The following is a 22,688-nucleotide window of genomic DNA, read 5'->3' on the forward strand; positions in this document are numbered from 1 at the left end:
CCTGCCAGCCAGTATTCTCTGTTTTCCCTTACATGATGACCCACCCCTCTCCTGGCTGTGTCAAACAGTGGGCTGCTGAGCACAATATCTGCTACTGAGAAAAAAAACAAAAGAAAAACGAAATTGACTGGAGTGACAGGTGAGGAAAAAAGGATTCTTTCTGTCTCCATTTTGGCATGGCCCCAAGACTAGGTCCCTTGGTCTATGCTTCAAAGTAAGATGCAAGACCACCAAAGCAGGACCAACATGGCCAAGAACAGGTCATAGTGACCTTTAGCTGATAACCTGCCACCAGACTATAAAAGAGGCTGGACAGCTAAGTGGGAGAGTGAAATTTTAGTAGAGGGCTTGTAGAGAGTGCTATGGGTGTACTGTAATGCTCTCTCCTCCAAGGGAGAGTGCTAAAAGATGCTTTTCCCTCAGATTAAGCCTAAGAAAAGGGGTTTCAGTGGGACAACTCAGAGTTTTACCTGTGTTTACTGGAATTTGGGAGCACAGTGGCCTAGTGTCTGATACCCGAGAAATCTAAAGGATGAGAGATCGTGGTTGGCTAGTGCTCTGACCTCAGAGTGAAGAGATGGGACTGCATTGGGTGGCCTGTCCTCCCAGACATTGTTGGGGCAAATGACACATGGATACTTCCAATGGAGCAGAAGTGGGTTGGAGGTTTTTACTTGCCCACCTCAAGGAAGCTGCAGGAGAAAGACCCTCGGCAATGAAATAGGTGTGGGTGGCAAAAATCTCATGAAAACTCCATGCAAGGAAAAGAGTCAGCAATAAACATCTAAACAAAGTTCAAAAAAGACCAAAAGTAGATAGCACATCACAGTCTTTCTTCCTCTCATCCATTCTCCCTGCCTGTTCTTCTTGTCTTAACTTCAAAGAACTACAGGGAGTGTGGTGAGTGTGGAGAAGCAGCAGAAGCTCCAAGCAGGGAAAAGAGAGGGAAATCAAGTGTCCCATTCCTGCTGTGGGTGGCTGACAGAGGTGGGGGCAGGGAAAAACTTTAAATGAAGTAGAAAGCTTTAACAATTTTACTTGACTGGGCATATTATGGAACTAAGATGGCATGGGGGGACTAGAAGTGATGGGGTGAACTTTTATTCCTCTCCTTGACCAAAAGAGTCCTGTGCCCAGCCAGGGCGGTAAGAGCAAGTACTAGCTCTTCAAATCAGGTTTGAAGGGATGGGACAGGGGAATAATGAATATATTTATTTTCAGATGCACCATTTAAGTCCGGATTATTAAACATAATACTGTAGTTTTATTTCTTTTTAAACACCTACGTAGACCTGCCACAGGTACTTAACCTATAAAACTAAATGTTTCTGCGTTTTTCCCCTCTAAAGTTTCAGCATGGTGTGGACACAACTCTAACTCTGGTGGAGCCTGTCATTCTCCGAGTCCCCCTTTCCTCAAGAGCTGCAGAAAGAAATAGGGCCAGGTGATAGCTCAAGTATTTTCCAGCTCTGTTGTTGTGTGATCCTATGTATGTTTTGGTTTTAAATTTGTTTCACTTTCTTCCTTTCCACAGCTCTTCAAAATTTTATGTGGCTGTGGCCAAGGAGCTGAGCAAATGCGAGAAAGTCTTTCAATAGTGTGAGTTACTTGCTTTATACACAGTTCCTCAGAGAGAGTTGTTCAAGAGGCTTTCACTTCATCTTAAAGCAAAAAGAACTGTCTGTGTTGTGTTGTGATGGGAATTAGCTATAGAGATTTTACAGTTCTTTGTAATTTCTAACAACCAAGAAGCTGAGCTTTGGAAAAGGTGCATTCACAGGAGAGTTTCCCAGAAAAAAATTCTAAATGATTCCTTATGTTTTAAAATACCTATTGATTATATTCTTTCATCACTTAATTCTCTAGTCTCTGCAAAGTGCTTGGCACATAGTAGGTGCTCAATACGTATTTTTTAAATGAGTGAGTGGCATACTGTAATACAATGAAAGTAATTAATCTATTCCCTATCCAGGAGACTAAACTTGGATATTCACTACAGAGCATCTTATTGCTGTAAAAAAGAAATACAAAGGTAATCTAGATCAAATTGAGAATAGCATTTTTAAATGCATCTTTGTTGTTAAATCAATAGTGGATGCATTTTGGTCAAGTAATGTAATTTATCGAGTACTCTACTCTTTGGGGTGCTTTATATTTATTATCTCATTTATTCCTCAAAAGAGTTTCATGAGGTCATCTCCATTTTACTAATAAAGAAAGTGATCCAGAGAGGTTAAGAGACCTACTCAAAGTGATATGGAATCATGATTTCAATCAGGTTTAGGAGGCTGTTTTTTAACCATATAATTCCTTCCTTGAAAAACATCAAGGAGATTTCTAACCTCCAATATACTGTCTAGGAAGTCTATGTAAACTTCCTCTCCCATGTCTTTAGTACGATTATACTATCCTTCCAGCCATCTATTCAGCCAGTATTTATTGAACATCAACTATTATTAGCTACATACAGTCAGGAGCTGGGTGTGGGTGCCTATCCTTGTGAAACGTAAAGTTTGATGGGTGAAATGGACAATTAATAAGCAACGACAATATAATATTCTGGGGAAATATAAGGGCACATAAGAGGGATACTGAACCCAAACAAAGAGGCCATAGGAGGCTACCTAAGGAAGTGCATCTCATTCTCAGTATATTGCTTATAACTAGAATGTGGGAGCCTCAAAGCCAGAGAAGTAAAATTGGCAATGTCCCAAGCTCCTGCAAAGGGCCAGAAACTCAATAAATGCTTGTTAACTTACTGGTGTTAGACTACCTGAAAAAAAATTTAGAGGTACCATGGTTACTACTCCTCAATTCCCCTAATCTATGATGATTATCTTTTTCTAAGTGCAGATTACTTTAGGCCTTGAGAAAGAAGTCAAATTTCCTAAATGGTACCTTAATTCTGATCAGTCCTAGAACACCATGGCTCGTTCTTCTTACCCCAATGACCTGAACAAGACTTGACAATTCTAGCCACTGAATCTTACAGTGGACTTGGGCTCACATAATTGAATTAATGAAAAACATTCTTTGTCTTTTTATTAAATCAAATTATGACGTTGTACTTTTGAGCATTTGCAAACATTACTCCTAATTAGCTCAAGTATTCTGATATAGACAAACCATACTCAGAATCAATAGGGTGGGTGAGCTTTTTGTGGACATATAAGGGCTAATATCAGTATTTTAGCTCTAAGGCTCATATGACCTTTTAAAAAGAGGGTTAAGAAAAACAGTAACATTTTAAATAATGACTTTGGATATTTTAACCTAAATTGATTAGTATTTAGATGTTATAATCTGTTTTTTAAAAGATTTTATGATAAAACCCACAGTCTTTTAAGTGATCTGGTCTCATTCCAAAACGTACCTTGCCAAAGCAAAAGCATCATCAATCAGACTTGCACGATCGGCAGAAGAAAAGGTCTGGGAGAAGAAAAAGAAGAGGTAAGAAACATGATTCCTAAGACAAAGTGTATTGAAAAATAATTAATATCATGAAGATGCTGTTCTTAGAACAAAAGTGAAACAATTTATAACCATTGCTATCTCTTACCTCGTGGTAGACAGAAAGATTTAGAGCTATCGAGTCCCAAATTGATAGTTCATAATTTACACGATAAAACCCAATATGATCTGGGTTTATTTTGAGAAAACCATTTCCACTAGTATTAGAAGAGTTCAAAGTGATTCCTGTGGAGTAAATAAACACTAATGAGAACCATGTTTGCATATATTGTAAACACAGAGAAATTAGACCCAGAGGGCAAAAAGAAAAGAAGAGAAAAGAAATATTAGCTCAAGGAGTCAAGTTTGATTTGGATCCAAAGCCCCAAAACCTAATTCTTATTTATTTGCCTAACTTTAGAATGTCACTGGAGTGAGCTAAAAAAGAAATGTCACGTAAATCGATGTCCTATAATTTGTGACTTCTTACTGGCAGAAGCTTGCCAAATGAGTGAAATAATCCTGGGCTGGTCGATCCTTCAATAAAAGAAAACAATGCCTAAAGACAGAGAAGTCCATGCCTTCAGGGGTAGTCAATATATTCCTAACAGTAGTAGGTTAATTACACAAAGAATATTCACTGGAGATGCCTGAGGAGGGGATAAAAATGTAAACATTTAAAAAAATATTTCATTGAAGTTAACATTCAAGTTGATGGAAATGGCTGTTGTTAAGTAAATAGTGATTTGAGAATCAGTAACTCTTAAAATGTCAAGAAGGCTTGCAATAGAATTGAAATCCAAATACAGCATTCTTGATTTTGTAATTAATTTCATACTTGCTCCTCCAATTTTATTTTTATTTGTAAAGTCTCCTACTTCCTTATTTCAATTGATTACATCAATGCTTTTTCATCAATGGATTTACCACATTAACTTTCTTTCTAAAGTAGCATTTGATATTTACACAGGGCTCCAGTACATAGATTTTAGAAACCCAACATCGAAGGAACAGAGACTTATGTTTTAGGAAAAAGAAACACACTTAAAATAATAGGTATGCTCTGATATGACCAGTGTTTCTTAGCATTACTCCTACATTTTTCAATTCATATACTCTTTTGTCTCCATGAACAATAAACAACTTAAATAATGGTATGGGAACAGTTAGTATATGTAAGGAATTTCAAATAGTTTAATGTAGGGTGTGACACTGGAAATAGGAGAAGAGGCTGGAAATAACTATCAGTGCTTCACTGTGAAGAGCCACGTGCCGCATTAAGGAGTCCATCTGCTGAGAGCTGGGATGATTTTTAGGCAGGGAAATAACATGATCAAGTCTGTTTTCTAGAAAGGTAATTTTGACAGTGATATGGGAGATATTTTGGAGGGGATCCTAGAGGCAGGAAGACTAACTCAGAGTCCACTGTAATCTAGGGCTGGAGAGGATGAGGGTTTATACTACTGTGGAGATGATGAAAACTGAAAGCAGGTGATGTATTCAAGAGTCATATCACAGGTAAAATCAACACTGTTTTTTGGACTTGATGTGGACAGGGGAGGAGGGAAAATGGCTTGCATGACTGGATGAATAATGGTGCTGCTATTGGAGACTAGAGGAAGGTGAGTCATTTGGGGAGGAAAGATGATTTAAATTTTGGAAGTGTTTGCACGATCTGGAAGATATCCAGGACACAGTAGTTTTTCATAATATATGAGTAAGCTCTTCAGCAAGACAATAAGTTTCTTTAGGAACTTTCAGAGTAGGTACTTGACAAATTATAAACCCTTACCTCACTCATGTAGTATTTATCTTTCTTTGTCATTCTCTCACGGACAAGTTGTTGAAAGAAAACTAATCTTTTGGCAACCGTGTGCTCAGAATGTTTGCATCAAGAGGAGAGTCTCTTGCTAAGCGTGAAGGCATATGTTACAAGAGAAAGAGCATGAACTTTGAGTCTGACAGAACTAGGATAAGATCCTTGCTCTGTGACTTACTAGCTGTGTGACCTTGGCCAAATCACTTGACCCCTCTGTGTTCCAGTTCTCCAGGAGGGAAATAGGGATAAAAATTCCTCACAGGCCTGTTGTGAAGATTAAATAAGATAACATAGGTAAAGTGTTGGTCACCTAGTTACGTGTTATGTGTCCGACAGATGGTAGCTATCCCCATTATTGTGAAAGGAGATAGGCTGCCAGTTCTATAAATAGCGAAGCAAATATAAATAACACTGAGATGTTCCTGGCAATCCATCTAAATACTGCAGTGTTTTAGTGTGCTTTATATATACCTAGTAAAGCCTGTGTAGAGTTACTGTGATTTTTCTCAATTTATAGATGAGGAAGCTGAGATCCAGGAAGTCAGCAGTTAAGGACTTTCCAAGTTCATGCTACTTTCAGAACAGTTGTCAACAGCAAAATATTGTTGGGTTGTTCAGTTACATAATGAAGTAAGTCAGACTGAAATACTGATGCCTTTTCCTGGTGACACTTAACAGTAAGGGAGTACATTTCCTTCTGTTTCTCTGTTTACTACTTGTTTTTTTCTGATTATAACAAAAGTATGTGTTCTTTATGGAGCACTTGATAAGTATTAAAAAAAAGTATAAAGAAGAATATAAAAATAACCTACCACAGTTAACACGTTTTCATTGTCTGTGTATGTTATGTGTGTATCTTCCATGTACACTCACACAAACACACAATGCACATAATGAGACTCTTCTTTTTTTATGGTTAGTAATCCTTTTTCATCTGAAATTATATTAATGCCTTCTAATTTTATTTTATATATTTGAAAATGTAAATTTAATGGCCACAAAACACTCTGTCACTCAACTTATAAATGGTTTGTTCTGTTTTTTACTAATTCTATGCATAAAAGTGTTGAATAAATTATTTCTGGGTAGGGGCTCTTTCTAGGAAATTCTTTTTTTTTTTTATTACTTGTCTAAATGATAGAGAAGACTGATAATTACCTTTTCAAAATTTCATCTAGAGGCCATTTAATTTCATCCCCAATACATTTCAGTAACAGAGAACACATGACAATTTTTTAATGTTACTATCATCTATTAATAATTAGAACAAGTTTTAGACAAGTAGACAGCTTGTAATAGCTGGAGCTTTCTAGAAAAACAAATATTTTCCTTAATGATATAAATGCTGTGTTGCATTAATTCTTTAAGCAAATTATTTTTCAGTGTAAAATGACAGAGCTTTTATCTTATGAAATTTTGTGCATCACTTAACAGTAAAATAGCTGAAAGACACATGAGTAGTACTTTTTGACTAATGACACACAAAGTACACTTGAAGAGCTAAAAATTTCAAGTAGGGTGCATTATCAGAATTTAGGGTCAAATATGATAGTTGTGTTGCAATTGTTTACATGCCTGCATCACCCAAAAGACTGTAAGCCCCAGAGGACAAGGACCAAGACCACCTAGTTTGTATTTGTGTCCCCAGTACCTGGCATTGTGTCTGGAATTTAGTAGTCATTTTAAAAAATACTTGTTGCTCTTGCCAAAAACCAAAATGGGTAACTATGCAAGATGGTGGATATGTTAATTTGCTTCACTATAGTAACCATTTTACTATCTATATGTATCCCATAATACCATGTTGTATACCTTAAATATATACAATAAAATTTATTTAAAAAATAAATAAATAAATAAATAATTTGGGGCCGGCCCAGTGGCGCACTGCTACAGTGCGCCGCTTGGAAGCGCAGTGGTGCTCCCGCCGAGGGTTCGGATCCCACATACAGACCGGTTCCCGCTCACTGGCTGAGCAAGGTGTGGGTGCAGCACCGAGGTTTGCGATCCCATTGCCGGTCCCGGTCCAGTACGGGCGCGACACTGAGGGTTGCGATCCATTGCCGGACACGAAAAAAGACAAAAAGGAAAAAATAATAATAATAAAAATAAAAATAAAAATAAATAATTTGGGGTTAAGGAAGAAAATTGCAATCTCTGAAACTAAGGCTAACATAATCCATTGTAAAATGGATTGCTTATCCATTTGTGGTAATGTTTTCAACAAATTACCCATTCAAGAAAGTATTCAAGATTGTATTAGCGAGTCTGCCTGAAAAGAAATGTGTAGTTTTAATACATAATCTGCAATGAACAGGAATTTGGAAAAATAAAACCTGCCTGCGATGAGGAAGGATTATCATTAGTGATGATTTCAGAGATTGGGGAGAATAATTACAAAGGAGAGTTGCACAGTGAAGATCTGTTAGTGTGTCTCCAGTCTGCCCAGGGAAGCAGGTACCAAAATGAGCGGGCACATGTGTTCCAGGCCTTTCGACAGGTCAGGTCTTATAGAGAACAGTGTATATGGCAAAGACCAGTTAGTTGTTTACCACACTGTTCCTTTTCCTCATGGGTACAGAACTAGACTATATGTATTAGCCTTCCTTGCAGTTAGGTAGCAGCACATGATTGAGAGCTGGCCATAAAATGTAGGCAGAAGTAATAGATGCACTTCTAAACCTTGCCTCTCTGTTATCTTCCCCTATCTTCTATCCAGATGCAAAAGATCCAGCAAGGGGTTCTAAGATCCAGGAAAGAACTAAGACAGCATTTCTAAGTCACTATTTGGTGGAGAGCCACCTAGGAGATATGGCTGGTTAGGAATACCTCCTTTGGATCGTTGCACGGACAAGAAACTTTTATCACATCAGGCCACTATTGAAAATGTCTAAGAGCAATAATTAGATTCACCTGGCTAATGCAATATATCAAGCTGTCACAATCTGATGACATTTCTAAAATAATTGATCAACCTTAACTCTCCTATAATCCTTACTAAGTAAACTTTCTTCCTGTGAAGAGATGCCTAGTTATCTGACATGAGTATTCTAGTTCACTAGGCCAGTATATTTTATCTGTGTAAATTAACAAATTAGCATTATTTGTTAATCTCTTGTATGTTTGGTTTATGTGAATAAGTCTTCCAAGACTAGGTACATCAGGACTGAACTGATGACTTGAACTCTGAACCAACAAAACTGAATCCATAATCATCCAACAAAAGTTTGTACATTTCATGAGCTGAGCCTGAAAAAATGAAAAAAGTCCTTCACTCTCTATCATCAAATAGAAAATTACATGCCCATCATTGTTTAAAATATTGCTATTACAGATTTTTTAGTAAATCCTATTTCTATGATAGTCAGAATTTGGTTATCTAAGCCATCCATAGTACATCCTCAAATCTGGAAGTAAAAGTTATGAAACCAATCATCACCAAGTCCATACCATCTCCTAGGCCTTAGACCCTCTCCCAGGCCCTATGCACTTAGGAATGTCTATTTTAAAATATTATATTTTAGCAAGATTGTTTACCTGATATTGTTTGATAACCTTCAATCCCAAATGTCAGAAAGCAGAAAATTAAAAGCAAAAAAGTGGCATACTTCTAAATGTAAATGCATTGAAAACAGCCAAAATAGTAGCTGATACTAAAGATAGAGATATAACTACAATATACACAGACAACTTTGAAAAGCACAGCAGTCTGGGGCAAAGAAGGCTTAATTAAGCAAAGACTTACTAAATTCTTAGGATGTGCATAGCACCTTGTTGGTAATAGGTTGGACAGGGGACAAGAAATATGATGTGTAGTTTGTGTCTTCAAGGAGCTCATAATTTAGTTGAAAAAGAAAAGAGAGAGCATATGAAGTTTGAGAAACAATGATTCTGTTTAAAACATGAAGTAATAACAGTGGAAATGAGGACTGATGAAACTGACAGCGTAAAAATACCATAGACAGTGAGAGGAGAGATTATTCAAAGTAGGTTGGAATAGCCAGAAAAGGTTTTGTGGTAGAGGTCCCCTTCTTCTTTTACAAATTGCATGTTTAATGTTTTTTTTAATGCTTAAAATATCACATACAATGCAAATGTAAATAAAAGACCTTGGGGGAAGTCCCACTATTGCCTGGGGAATTTCTAAAAGATGAGTCATCAAAGAAACCAAGAGGAGGGAGGTAGGACTGGTAACATGAGCTGGTTGCCCATTCAGTACATTCAGGACATGTTCGTCATCTGTGCTCTGAGCTGAGAGCTGAAGATGTCCTCAAACAGGAAACAGGAACTTATTGCATAGCCTAAAAATGGAGCAGGCACTTTGAAGTAGGAAGAGATGTCTAGTTTGCTTCTGGCTAAGTGACCAGTCATGATTCTGAAGTTTCAGATAAAGGTAGGTCTGTCATCACAGTTCTGTGAACATGAGAGCCTCTTCATTCAATTGTTCAGTCATTCATTCATTCAATAAACAATTATTAGGTGCCTGCTGACAGTGCCTGCTGGAGATACAGAACAAGGAATAAGTTCCATTTCCTCGAGGAAAATTCTGTGAGAAGGGGAGACACAGATAAGTCCATAGATATAACAAACAAACAAAAAAAGTGTTAAATGTAATGACAGTGGGATAGAGAGGAGTGCAAGAGCTCCCTGCTCTCTCACTTTCACAGTCACACTCTGTCCAGAGCGCCTGTCCCCTCCACACACTTGGTCGATCACCCATTTAGTCCCTGCACTCTCGCCTAGGTGTTCTTTTCTTTAGTAACCTCCCTGAACCCCCAAATCTAGTCTGTTGCTTCTCCTGTAAGTGCCCTGGCCTTCTTCCATTATGACACCAAGTACTGATGACACAGAATTATATCTGCCTGATGAGCCATCCCTAGACAGTCATCTACGCAAGGTGAAGGACTGTTTTGTTTTTGTTTTTGTTTTCTCCCCCAGCATTATCTCCACACCTACCTCTGTGTCTGGTATTTAAGTTAGTTTTTAATAAACACTTACTTGAAAGAATTAATTAATTAAGGTTACATTCATTATTCCAAATATTCTTTCTAATAAGTACATAATACATATTAGAACAATGTTTATTGTGAACTCTTGAAATTTATTTTATGAAGCACTTGAGTTAGCTATAGTTATCTGGAAAATTCACTTGTAGAGAAACCTCACTCCATGAAAATGCTGGATAAACTGTGTTAAGGTTGATGAATTATTCATGCTTTTAAATTTGTAAACAGCAAATCAAGCAGCTGCTGAGAAATTCTCCCAAACCTTAATTAACCATGGTAACCAATGGGGAAAATATGTACGAATGTAACCAAATTTACTGAAAACCTCCCAATGAAATCCTAACCTTCTTGTCCTGCTGCCAGTGCTGTTAAACATTATTAAGTGTCTTTTTTCTGTCTTCTTCACTTTCCTCTGTCAAATGTGCTTATGAGTAAGACAGTGGTCAGAAGATAGACCACAAAGATAGAGCTTGTTATTCAAATACAACATATATATATCAAATAACAAGACAAAATGGCCTTGATCTTGGGAATTTGGAAACAATTCAGAAAAATCATTGACCGCAATGTTATAATAATTGTTAGCATAAATGACCAAGAGAAAACTTTGTTCTAATACCAATCCCTGTCAACAAGGGTTCCAGAAAGGAGTCTTACCTCCATAATAACAAAGGTGTTAGAGTTTGCAGTAAAAATAAAAATCACAAAAGAGTTCATAGTAAAAGAAAGGAAAAAAAAAACCAAAGTTTAAAAAAACCTACTGGATCCAGAAAACCTAGTACATAAGTGTTCATAGCAGCATTATTTATAACAGACAAAAGATGAAAATGATCCAAATATTCATCAACCAATGAATGGATAAACAAAATGTGGTTTATCAATATAATGCAATGTAATTTGGCAATACAAAAGAATGAAGTACTGATAACATGGACAAACCTTGAAAACATTATGCTAATTGAAAAAAGACAGTCACAAAATACTATATATCATTTCATTTATATGAAATATCCAAAATAGGCAAATCCATAGAGGCAGAAAATAGATTAATGGTTGCCCAGGGCCGGGGGTATGGAAAGACAAAGGGGTGATAGCTGATGGGTATGGGCTTCTCTTTGAGGTGATGCAAATGCTCTATTGACTGTGATGATGATTATTCATATATGTGAATATACTAAAAACCACTGGATTTCCACACTTTAAATGGACGAATTGCATGCAATGTGAATTATGTCTTAATAAAGCTAGAAACAGGGTAAAATTTTACTTGCCAGGGGAAATCATACTTAATTAATGTTTTAGAACATTTTTCAGGAGCAAATAGGCATATGCAAATAAGGCATGGGTGATCTACTTTTATCCTTAAGAAGCCAAGGGCGAAAGACCATACCAAATGCTATTCTGAAACTGAGTCCTCATGGGACAGATTTTGAAACACAAAACAAGTATAACAGTAAAAATATAAAAACCAGGATTCTTCTGTGATTAGTGCTGCAACCAGTCTTATTTATATTTTTTTTCAGTGATCTGGAGGTCTGTGATAAGGTCTTGTTTTTATATAACTTTAAAATTTTTTGAGTAAGGAAAAGACAAATCAATGGAGATAGAAAACAGAAATATATTTCAAGAAAATGATTGGTCTAATTTAATGAGAGCATTAAAAAAAACCCAGGCCTATCACATAACATTTTAAGAAATGTAGTGGCTTCCTTATCTGACATAAAGAAAAAAAAAAGAAAGGAAAAAGGAAGAAGGCAAGGAAGGGAGAGAGGGAGGGAAAGGGAAGGAAAGAAGAAAACTTACACACTGATCTTCCAATGGTTGAGTCTGTGGCCCTTCTCCTTTGGATATGGATATTTATTATTGTGTCAATCACAGTAAATCATCAAAAAGAGTATCTTGAGGTAGAAAAGTTCTCATTGTAGATAAAAATTTGGAATCACCAATGTATTATTTAAGAGGACTCTTTTAGCTGAAATTTACATAAGTTCCAGCTGTCTTCTTGCTTCTTTACACTTAGTTTAATGTAGTACATCAATTCAAAGAAGAAATAAATCATTTGATAATATTTACCTCCTTCTTCTGACCTATCGTAGACTATAGTACTGGATACTTTATCTTCAGTCCATTTAACTGGAATATTCCATGTGTAACTAAAATTTTTAAAAAATAAAGATTTTACTTTATTACTAAAAGATAAAAAAATTCAAGTAAAAATAACTAAAAAGCAATAGACAAGCATTTTTGCTTATAAGTGATTATCCAGTCTGTAGAATACAATTAATACAGTTAATACAACACTCTTTAGTGATGAAAATATGCCATGTAATGGCTCTTAATTTCTATAAATCTATAAAATATAGAAATCTGCACCAAAAATTAGCTAAGAATAAAGAAGGTTATTTCCGTAAAATGCTTTGAGGCTTTGGAATAAAGATATTGCATAAATCACATAAATATAACATTATATTATAATATTGAGCATCATGCATATACATGCACAAACTCTAATATGCTTATGCTATATAGTTTCTGTCAAGGAATACAAAAACGTTTTTAGAAAACAATTTGTAAAATGCTATGAAGGAAACGACACATTGTAGAAACTGTTGAAATTATACCAACACCCATATGATCCAGCAATCCTTCTTCTGGGTATATACCCAAAGGAATGGAAATCATCATGTTGAAAGGGTACCTGCACTCCCCTGTTCATCACAGCTCTGTTTGCAATAGCCAAGACATGGAACCAACCCAAATGTCCATTGATAGATGACTGGATAAGGAAAATGTTGTATATATACACCATGGAATACTACTCAGCCATAAAAAAGAATGAGATGCTGCCATCTGCAGCAACATGGATGAGCTTGGAGAAAATCATGTTAAGTTAAATAAGCCAGGCACACAGGGAAAAATACTGCATGTCCTCACCCATAAGTAGGAGCAAAGAGAGAAAGAAGGAAGGAAAGAAAGACCACAGTGATGTCTTTGAGGAGGGAGAGAGCACACCTAGGGCTGCCAGGGGAGTCGGGGGAGAGAGGTCAGGGAGAGGTTGGTTAGGGGGCACAGGGAATAATTGCAATTTGTGGCAATGGGCATGCTGGTAGTATTGATCTGATCATCACATCTTGGGCACAGGTGGTGACAGTCAGCTTTGTATCCATGAATATACATAATCAACAACAACAAAAAATATACCAATACCGTCATCCGCCAAATCTTCTAATGCTCTACTATAAGTATCTCCTGTTTATGATCATGAGAATCAGTGTGCTTCAAAGGAAAAATCATCAGGTAAGCCTGTTTCAAGGATTTTCAGTTGTTCTCTTTAGCTACTTAGTATTTTCTCACGGAGTGGCAGTGGGGGGAGTTAACTTTATATTTTGATATAAAATATACTCAACACTCTTGTGACTCCCTGAGTCACATCATATTGGTCTAGGTGGTCAAATTTTCCTTTGTTCTGGAATGAACCATTAATTTTCAGAACTAGCATTACAGCAAGATCTCCAGGTTTCTCTGAATTTCATTTACTGTGAGCGGGCTGAGTGTCCGAGGCTTCCAGGAGGAGAGGCTGGTAATGGGCCTCAACAGAGTGAGCACAACCAGCTTTCTCAATGCTTTTCCAGTTCAGGTACCAACCTACGTTTTGGAAGTAGCTAATTTAATAATTCTGAGTGCTCTTCATTCTTTGGTGCTTGGACAGTAAAGTACTTTGGCAATTTTAATTTTTGGAAACACCTGAGTATGCTACTGGTGTGACTTAATTCCCAAAGCCCTGCAGTGTAAGCCAGAAAACAGGTTCTGTTACCTGCCTCATAGAGTCCAAATCATAGAGCGTGTCAATAAACTTCTTTCAGTTCTCTAGAAATATGAGTATGACTACTATAGTAGATGAGGACAATATCTGAAATGAAGATTGTTCTCTGAAAATTAATTTGAGTGAATTCCCTCCACATTATATTTATTTTTTAATTAGAAAGTTTAGCAACAACCAAATCTTTGGAACACCTGACACACCTTTCTAGCCCATGGCCATGCTCCTAGTCTGGGCCCATCTCCTTCATCCACCTTCACGTGGGTCTCTGGCTGCAACATCGTCCTAACTGGTCTCCCTGCCTCCACTCCGGCCCCCCGCCCTAACCACTGATCTATTCTCCACAGCGCAGCTGGAGGGGAACTCTGAAAAATTAAATCCTGCCAATTCTCTCCTCAGAATCCTTGAATTTGCACACTATTGTCCAAAGTCTTTACAACGCTCTGCACACCTGCTCCCTGCCTTCCTCTCCTCTGTCTCCCACCACTTTTCCCAGTCACTCTCTGCTGTCCAGTGTCTTAGAGCCGGACAGCCTGGGTTCCAATCAAAGCTCCATCATTTACACTCTGTGTGACTTTTAACAAGTTTCTTAATCACTCTCTGCCTCAATTTCCTAGTATAATAAAATATATCTCCACTCAGTCAATGCTCAATAAGTGTTGGATATTATATGTAGGAGGCTTCTTTTTAAATTTGGGGCCTTCATACATGCTGTAGTTTCTATTTTAAACATCCCAGACAGTCACTCTCCCCAACACCAACTTGCTCACCTTAACTATCATATCCTCAGGAAAGCAAGTCTTCTGTGACCCTCCCTACCCATCCCACCTGCTGCCCAACCCCCATCCCCCAATTAATTCAGGCTCAGCAAATCAGTGGACACATACGACAGGAGAGAATAATTACTGCGCAATTTTCTCAATGGAAGTTCATTTCACAAGAGAGAAATGTCTTTTAATTTTAATATCCAAAGGCTCTAGCAGTATTAAAGTTGGCCAATCTAATTTGCTAGAACATAAGACAGTAACTATAAAGGAACACTTTCTGAAACACCTTCTTCACACCCTCTAATTTTCCTTCCTCATGGTATTCTAATTGCTACTGAATAATTGATCTTGTGATCATTTCTATATGTGACTATAAAATAATGTCAATGAAATCATTAAGAAAGAGATCAAGAGGATAAAGGGTCTCTGCAGTGAGGATCAGGCAGTGGACAGTAGACACCTGGGGGGGGCGGGGGGAGTGGATGCAAATGTCTTTCTACCCAAACCAAGTATTAAAAAGTTGAAAGAAGGGACAATAAAAATTTGGCATGGGTGAGACTGGAACAATGTCCAGGGGACCAGCGACGTACCATGTTGCTCCCCTATATATATATCCTAGCCAGGATCCACCATAGGAGGGGCTCAGGCAGGTAACTGGGTCTGGGATGATGTCCCCAAAGTGGTGCATCCTGGTTCCTGAACATTGACTGAGTGGCACTACTTTAAGCACTTTTGATATCTTTTATAAGAACAGATGAGGACACTGAGGCAGAGAGTGATTAAGAAACTTGTTCAAGGTCACACAGAGTGTAAATGATGGAATCTTGATTTGAACCCAGGCTGCCTGGCTCCAAAACAATGGACAGCAGAGAGTGACTGAGAAAAGTGGTAGGAGATGAAGGTGACATATGGAATTTGTAATTTTAGTTGAAATACTTAGAAATACTTAGAAAACCTTAGAAGTCTACAAAAATCTCATTTTGTAAAGTGTTTGATTTTAACATAATGAAATGTCCAAAAAGTTGGATATACTTGAGTTTTAATTTGTTGGATTTATAAAAATATATAGGAATTTTTAAAAATTAGATTTATAAATCTGCTTCTTTAGGTGTTTAGGTGTTTGTATTTTGAAATTATAATGAATTTAGTGAAATTTTAACTAGCAGTGCTTAGAATAATTTAATTAAATTTATAGGTTTCTTACAAAAATATATACAAGAGAATTTGATTACGTTTCCACGTGCTGTTTAAGTACTCAGGATAATTTAATTAGTGCAATTTGTAGATAAATTTGCCACTAATCAAAACCTAGAAAAGCTGGTGTTGAAAAGCCACAGTCTCCTCCTCCACCTTTCCCACAGGCCAGCACCTCTCTCAGAGGCATCCCCTTTTAAGTGCTTCTGGCTTTAAGTTCTCCTGTAGTTTAACTCTAACTCTAAATGCCTCTATTTTTTCATTTAGACAGTATTTATTAACTCGCCCATGAGAGTGGTTGAGCTCATTTATAATACTCTGTTATTCCATTCCCCTTTTAAACATACAATTTAACAAAATAAAATTACTTTTAGGTATTCTATAGGTTATGATTGTACCTCTCAATAATATACTCATACCATCATTTCTTGCTTCGTAAATGTTAGCATTACCACTCTGCTAACTGTCAAATGAGGTTATCCATGGGAGTGCTGGTAAATGCTTAACAACCTGTTCTTAGAAGGCAAAACACAGAGTTTGCCTATTCCCACGTAATACTCCCATCATGACCAATTTCCCATCGTTGCCAACACGATATCAGTGACACCATGTTGACATCACGCACACCACTGAGTTAGTACCCTGAAAATTTCTTCCTTCTTTACTCCCTCTTCCACCTTCTTTCTTCTATCAGGTATTTTTCTTGTTACAATCTTAAGATAGTTTATATTTACAATCTATTCTGCCACCATAACAAAATTTGTATGTGTTATCCACTGGTTGGTTATAAACATTAAAAGCCAATAAATAACATTCATGAAATTATACTGTGCAGTACACATATTGTTGGCCAAGAAGTATGTGGAGTTATATTTCCCTCTCTGTGGTCCTATTTCATGGTCCCTGAGCCACTTACATAAAATTTCCCTGACATCATGGTCAAATGGATTGCTTTTTCTTATACTCTATCAATGGTAAAAAATTATTCCACCTGCTTCACGTTTTTGGATCACAATATTCATATACAGTCTTTGAATTTGGTTTTTCTAATTTTCCTCTTTATGCTTGACCAAACTGATGGGCCTTCATCAAGTCCTCAAGTTTTTCCATCCTCCCAATCACTATCCACTAAAGAGGACTTCTCTTGTTCTGGGAGATCTTGGGCCCAGCCATCCTGCTGTTCCAAGCACTCATGGCACCATGACATTTCCTTTCATGGCTCTCATAGGTTGGATGCACCATTTTCTGGATCCTGTGTCCCAGATTCGTCCATATCCCCTCTTTCCCTTTCTCTCTCTCTCTCTTCTCTCCTCCAATCTCCCAATCCCACCTGCAGCCTTAACTAACTTTGTAAGAAGTGTTATGTGGAGAGCAATATCTCGTGCTCCGTATGTGCAAATGTCTTTACTGTACTTTCACACTTGGTCTACATTCACACTTGGTCTAGTTTGACTGGGTACAGAATCAGAGGTTGGAAATATTTTATGCTTCTATATTTTGGAGCCATTGCTCCATTCTCTTCTTGCATTCAGAGTTGCCATGGAGAAGTCTAATCCCACATTAACTTATGTCTTTGTTTTCCAAAATTTCATGAGAATGCATCTTAGATATATTTTTGTTTTTTTCCCTTTGGTACTGTGTACTCAGTGGGGCCTTTTAGTCAGAATCCTTGCTTGCTTTATTATTTCTTTGATATAACTTGCCCCTTAAGTGTCTCTCTTTTCTTTTGTGGGGACTCCTATTAGTTGGGTGCTAGACTTTCTGTATTTGTCTTCTTCACATTTGCCAGCTATAAGTGTGTTAGCCCTATATTTTTAGAGAATTCCCCGAATTTATTTCTAATTGGTCTATTAACTTTTTGACAATGAAAAACTTAATCTTCCAGAGCTCTTTTGTATTCTCAGTTTATCCTTTCCAAGACCTCCTACTTTTAGTTAGTGGGAATCATAGCTACTTTCATCTCTGAATATATTTCATAAATTTATTTTCTTTTTTCTCAATTATGTTTCTTATAGAGTCACGGTTTTGTTTTTTGTTTGTTTCTTCACATGAGATTTTAACCTTTTATGCTTCTAGATTTTTTTCACGTATCTTGTGATCCTTGATTGTTCAAAAGAAGAAGTAAATTAATTACCCTTGATGGCTGGTATGTATTCTCTCTGCTACTGAGCGGGAGCTCTGACAGGGGGCTCTGTGTGTATGAGGGGCTGGCGGCTCCAGCCCACCCGTCCCACAGATGCCATAATGAGGAAGGCTTTCCTCTGAGAGTCCCAACCAAATGGAAATCCTCAGCTCTTCTCCACTGTTTTAGTCGATATTTTTGGGAAACAAGCCCTCTGGATTTTTGGCAGGCAGTCCCTGCCAGATTTTTGAGAGCTCCGTACATAGAAAAAAAAAATGTTAGCAGATGGACAGAAGGGGGGGTGGGAGGGGCAGGTACAACAGACACAATTGTCCAGAGTCTAGACTTCACATTAATTGCCCTATTTTTGGCCTCACTTGTCACTCCTCATGCTGACACTGAGCCCTGAGCCTGTGGAGGGATACAGAAGTCCCCTCATTAAGAGCTGGCCTCCTTATTTTGTTTTCCCTTTGCATTTATCCTTCTGCTTTTCGTCTTCCAGAATTCTAGGATGCATACAGGCCCTTCCCTTTATTCACTCTACTTTTACAGGCTTATTTCTGTTAGGGCTTCCATTCCTCTATTCAGTGACATCTGGGGAAAATAGCTCACGCAGGCAAGTGCTCGGTCCACCATTGTGAAGCTGGACACCACTCAGCGGTTTTTGAATCCCCTTGTTCTCCTAAAGGCACTGTGCCTTTTTACTATCACCCATCAGCCATGCTACTCAAGAGCAGGTTCTAAGCAAATGACCAGTATTTCTGCCAATTTTCTGCTTTTCTTTTGAAGTGCATTAAAGAGCCTTACCCAAAATCTGACACTGGCTGGGAAGGATCTGCTGCTGAGTCTAGCAGAAAGCGTTTCTGTGTGACAGTCCTCGTATAATTTACATTAAGCACAGGGTAACCCATCTGTCTAGTCCAGGTGTCCATTACTTCTGCCACTGGTAGATTACTTGCCTAAGATTGAAAAAAATATGGAGATTAATTAACAAATAAAGGGAAATAAAAGGGTAGAACAGTCAGGTAAAGATATGAATGGTAAATCATTGTAAATCAGGTAAAAAATAATATTTGGGGATAAACTCTTCCTTACCTCTTCCAGTGCTTCCCAAAAATCTGAAGTTTTTGCATTCTTGAATTGGAATTTCTGCAAGTAAATCTGTATGTAAAAGATAACAAGTATTTTAGAAGTTAATGTTTGCTTTTGTTATACTTCCACAACATGAACTAAATCCTGAGTTATATTTCATTCTAATGTATAATATAGCAGGTCAATCTAGAATGAAAATTAAATGGTATACTGTATGCAAACCATTTCATAATCTATAAAAACACTGTAAAATAATATTTTATTTGTGCAGCATAATGGATATTTTTCAGATCAATGAAATTTTTATTTGCTTTTTTGTTTTTTTTGTTTTGTTTTGTTTGTTAGACCAATGCAATTGTGACCAGGAGTGGGAAAGAGCTTAATTCTTTCGAGGCAGGCAATCTAAGACTCTTAAGGGCAGTCAAGGGCTCAGCAAACACTCGACAGTTCACAATATTCTTGATCCATTGACTATGAAGAGAGATCCATATTCTATGATCTTCAATCAGTGGTTGTATTGTCATTTTCTGTGGTCTTTCCTCACCTTAGACACTAGATGACTCCATCACACACAAGTGACTGAAGTGGTATGTAAAGATGAAACAGGTGAGCAAGGCTCTAAGCCAGGGGTCGGCAAACGTTTTCTGTGAACAGCTAGATAGTAAATATTTCAGGTGCTGTGGGCCATATACCTTCTGTCACAACTACTCAGTTCTGCCTCTGCAGCACAAAACCAGCCACAGACCATAGGTAAAGGAATGAGCATGGCTGTCTTCCAAAAGAACATTATTTGTCTCCATTGATATTTGGATACCATACAAGTTTCATGTGTCATGAAATATTCTTCTTCTTTTGATTTTTTTTCAACCATTTGAAAATGTAGAAACCTTTTTCAGCTCATGGATCTTTAAAAAATGTGTGGTAGGCCAGATTTGGCCTACAGGCAGTAGTTTGCTGACCTCTGCCATGAGAAAATGAATATACAACCTATTGAATAGCAATAATGGTAATAATGATGAGGATGGATGAACTGGGGAAATTATTCACTTTAAGAAACATCTTCAGGGCCGCCCCCGTGGCTCACTCGGGAGAGTGCAGCACTGGTAGCGCCAAGGCTGCGGGTTCGGATCCTATATAGGGATGGCCGGTGCAAACTGGCTGAGTGTGGTTGGATGACACCAAGCCGAGGGTTGCGATCCCCTTACCGGTCAAAAAAAAAAAAAAAAACATCTTCAGGGCCGGCCCCGTGGCTCACTTGGGAGAGTGTGGTGCTGATAACACCAAGCCAAGGGTTTAGATCCCCTTACTGGTCATCTTTAAACAAACAAACAAACAAAACATCTTCACTCTTCAAACATTTTAAAAATACAAATCTCTTCAATAGAAGGCTCCCCCTTTTAGAGATTCTGTTCACAAAACCTATCTGTGTACACAAGTTTTCAGATATAGTGTGATATAGCTCCAGAGAAAATTCCCAGGCTTCTCCTAATCCCATACATCATTTGGGGTTCTCCAGGAAACTTTGCAAATTTCACTCCTCTGTTACTTTCTAGAGTTGCATGGTTTAAAATGTGGAAGTCTTTGATAGAAATAAAGCCTTCTTAAGTTTTTTTGTTTTGGGGTTTTTTTTTGTTTGTTTTTTTTTTGCTGGCCATTACAGGGATGGAAGCCCAGACCTTGGTGTTATCAGTACCACACTCTAACCAACTGAGCTATCAAGTGTTCTTAATGGTTAACTTTGCACACATCATTTTCACTCTAAGTTGCTATAATTTTTAGTAGGTGCTGTACCTAAGTCACATTATCTTCTAAATTCCTCTTCTTTTCAGGTATAGAGAGATAAAGCAATATTAGCAGGACCCCAAGAAACCTGGAAGAGTGTTGAGGCCAGTTTGTAATGCGGCCTCCGTATCGGTTCTTTTGATCAATTCACTTCTCGGCATGACCACCAGAGGGCAGAAAAGGCAGGGAGAAGAAGCAAGCACTGTCAATGTCAGGCACTCCTTCCAGAGTGTTGCACCTATCACAAATTGTATCTTAATAAAATAATTGGATACTTGGTATAATAATAATTATAACCATTGCTATGTGTAAGTGACAATTTCTGTTGAATAGTATCTTCTTAAAATTAATTTAGAGGAGTTTATTTGTACACTCACAATGTCCTGAGTTTAGAAACATGCAATCTAAAAGATAACTTAAATACTATTTAATGTAACTTCCACATTTTTGAGGTAAAGGAAACTGTTCTGCCTATCTGGGTGACTACAAAGGTGAAGAGATTTGCCTGAGATTACTATGAAGAGAATTCTGAATCCTGGATCAGTGTGTGTGCTTTTCATCACGGCTGTTGTTACTGTTTTTTAAATTGCAACTTCTAGAGGCTGAATGGAAATTTATATAAACAGTACATTAAAAAGTACTGATTTTATTTTGTCTAGATTAGTCCTTCTGAATATTCTATATTATGAAATTTCCTTCCTCATCTTGAATAACCACGACACAGTCATTCCAGTCAAAATCACATGAGGATCTAGGTCATGGCCCCTCAGTAGTTGGTATTGGTCAGCACAAAAGGAAAGGGGCAATGTTTCTATTACTAGTATCCCAGAAAGGGAAGGAATACCTTCCAACTGAGCCATTCCTATCTTATCAGGGATACTACTGATACCAGAAGAAAAAAGAAAGAAGAGAGATATTTCTCAGTTATTTCATAACCATACATGGTTATGATGGAATGCCCCATTATCTATTATACTTTTTTATGTACAAGTACAGCTTTAAAGATTTTTCCTCTTGGTGATTTTGCTCTTATTTCCCCCCACCCTGTACTTATTTTGCTCTCTGAGTTTGAGTTTGGGGGCAGGTGATGAATATGAAAGAGAGCAGACAACGGGCCAGCCCCAGACTTAGCACCACGCCAGGTCAGCTAATGGAGAGTCACTATTGGCAGATAGTTGGTATTCGCAAGGGAAAGACCTTGAACTCCAGTTCCACAGATGGTGGGATTTAAGGGCAACCATCACAGTGTGATGATAATAGCTCAAGGAAGATACCGTTTGGGTGCCTGAACCATGTGAAGCAATGTTTCAGTTGGTCTGAGATCTTACTGAGTATGGCCTATATGGATCATGTACTATTTTCAGATATTAGTTAGTGTCTGAAGACTGAAGAAAAAGAGTGACTGTTTTGGTATTTTTTTATTTTTATTTTTTTGTCAGTTCCTTCCATAGCACTACACTGGTATGAAAACTTAGTATTTATTCATCCTACTTCAGTTTCCAGCACCTGCTATAGGCACAGTTAGGGTAGAGGAAGACTGTTTTCACTTGAGAAATATTAGTTTTAGAAAAGACTTTTTTGGGCCGGCCCGGTGGCGCACTGGATAGTGTGCCGCTTGGGAAGCGCGGCGGCGCTC

At 37.6% G+C, this 22,688-nt stretch overlaps 1 protein-coding gene across 2 annotated transcripts in view; it reads right to left on the reverse strand.

Annotated features, from left to right (window-relative positions):
* Positions 1-22,688, reverse strand: part of LOC103597143 (glutamyl aminopeptidase-like) — a 48,774-nt gene that overhangs the window by 16,480 nt on the left and 9,606 nt on the right. For both annotated transcript variants that reach the window (XM_008580941.1, XM_008580940.1), the window contains 5 exons: positions 19,274-19,339; positions 18,986-19,137; positions 12,349-12,428; positions 3,560-3,696; positions 3,374-3,429 (listed from right to left, as the gene is read on the reverse strand). In XM_008580941.1, coding sequence (XP_008579163.1) covers positions 3,374-3,429; positions 3,560-3,696; positions 12,349-12,428; positions 18,986-19,137; positions 19,274-19,339 — 491 coding nt within the window. The remainder of the gene's footprint in view (positions 1-3,373; positions 3,430-3,559; positions 3,697-12,348; positions 12,429-18,985; positions 19,138-19,273; positions 19,340-22,688) is intronic.

This window comes from Galeopterus variegatus, unplaced genomic scaffold (assembly GCF_000696425.1).
Source record: "Galeopterus variegatus unplaced genomic scaffold, G_variegatus-3.0.2 Scaffold2211, whole genome shotgun sequence".
NCBI classification, from domain to species: Eukaryota; Metazoa; Chordata; class Mammalia; order Dermoptera; family Cynocephalidae; genus Galeopterus; species Galeopterus variegatus.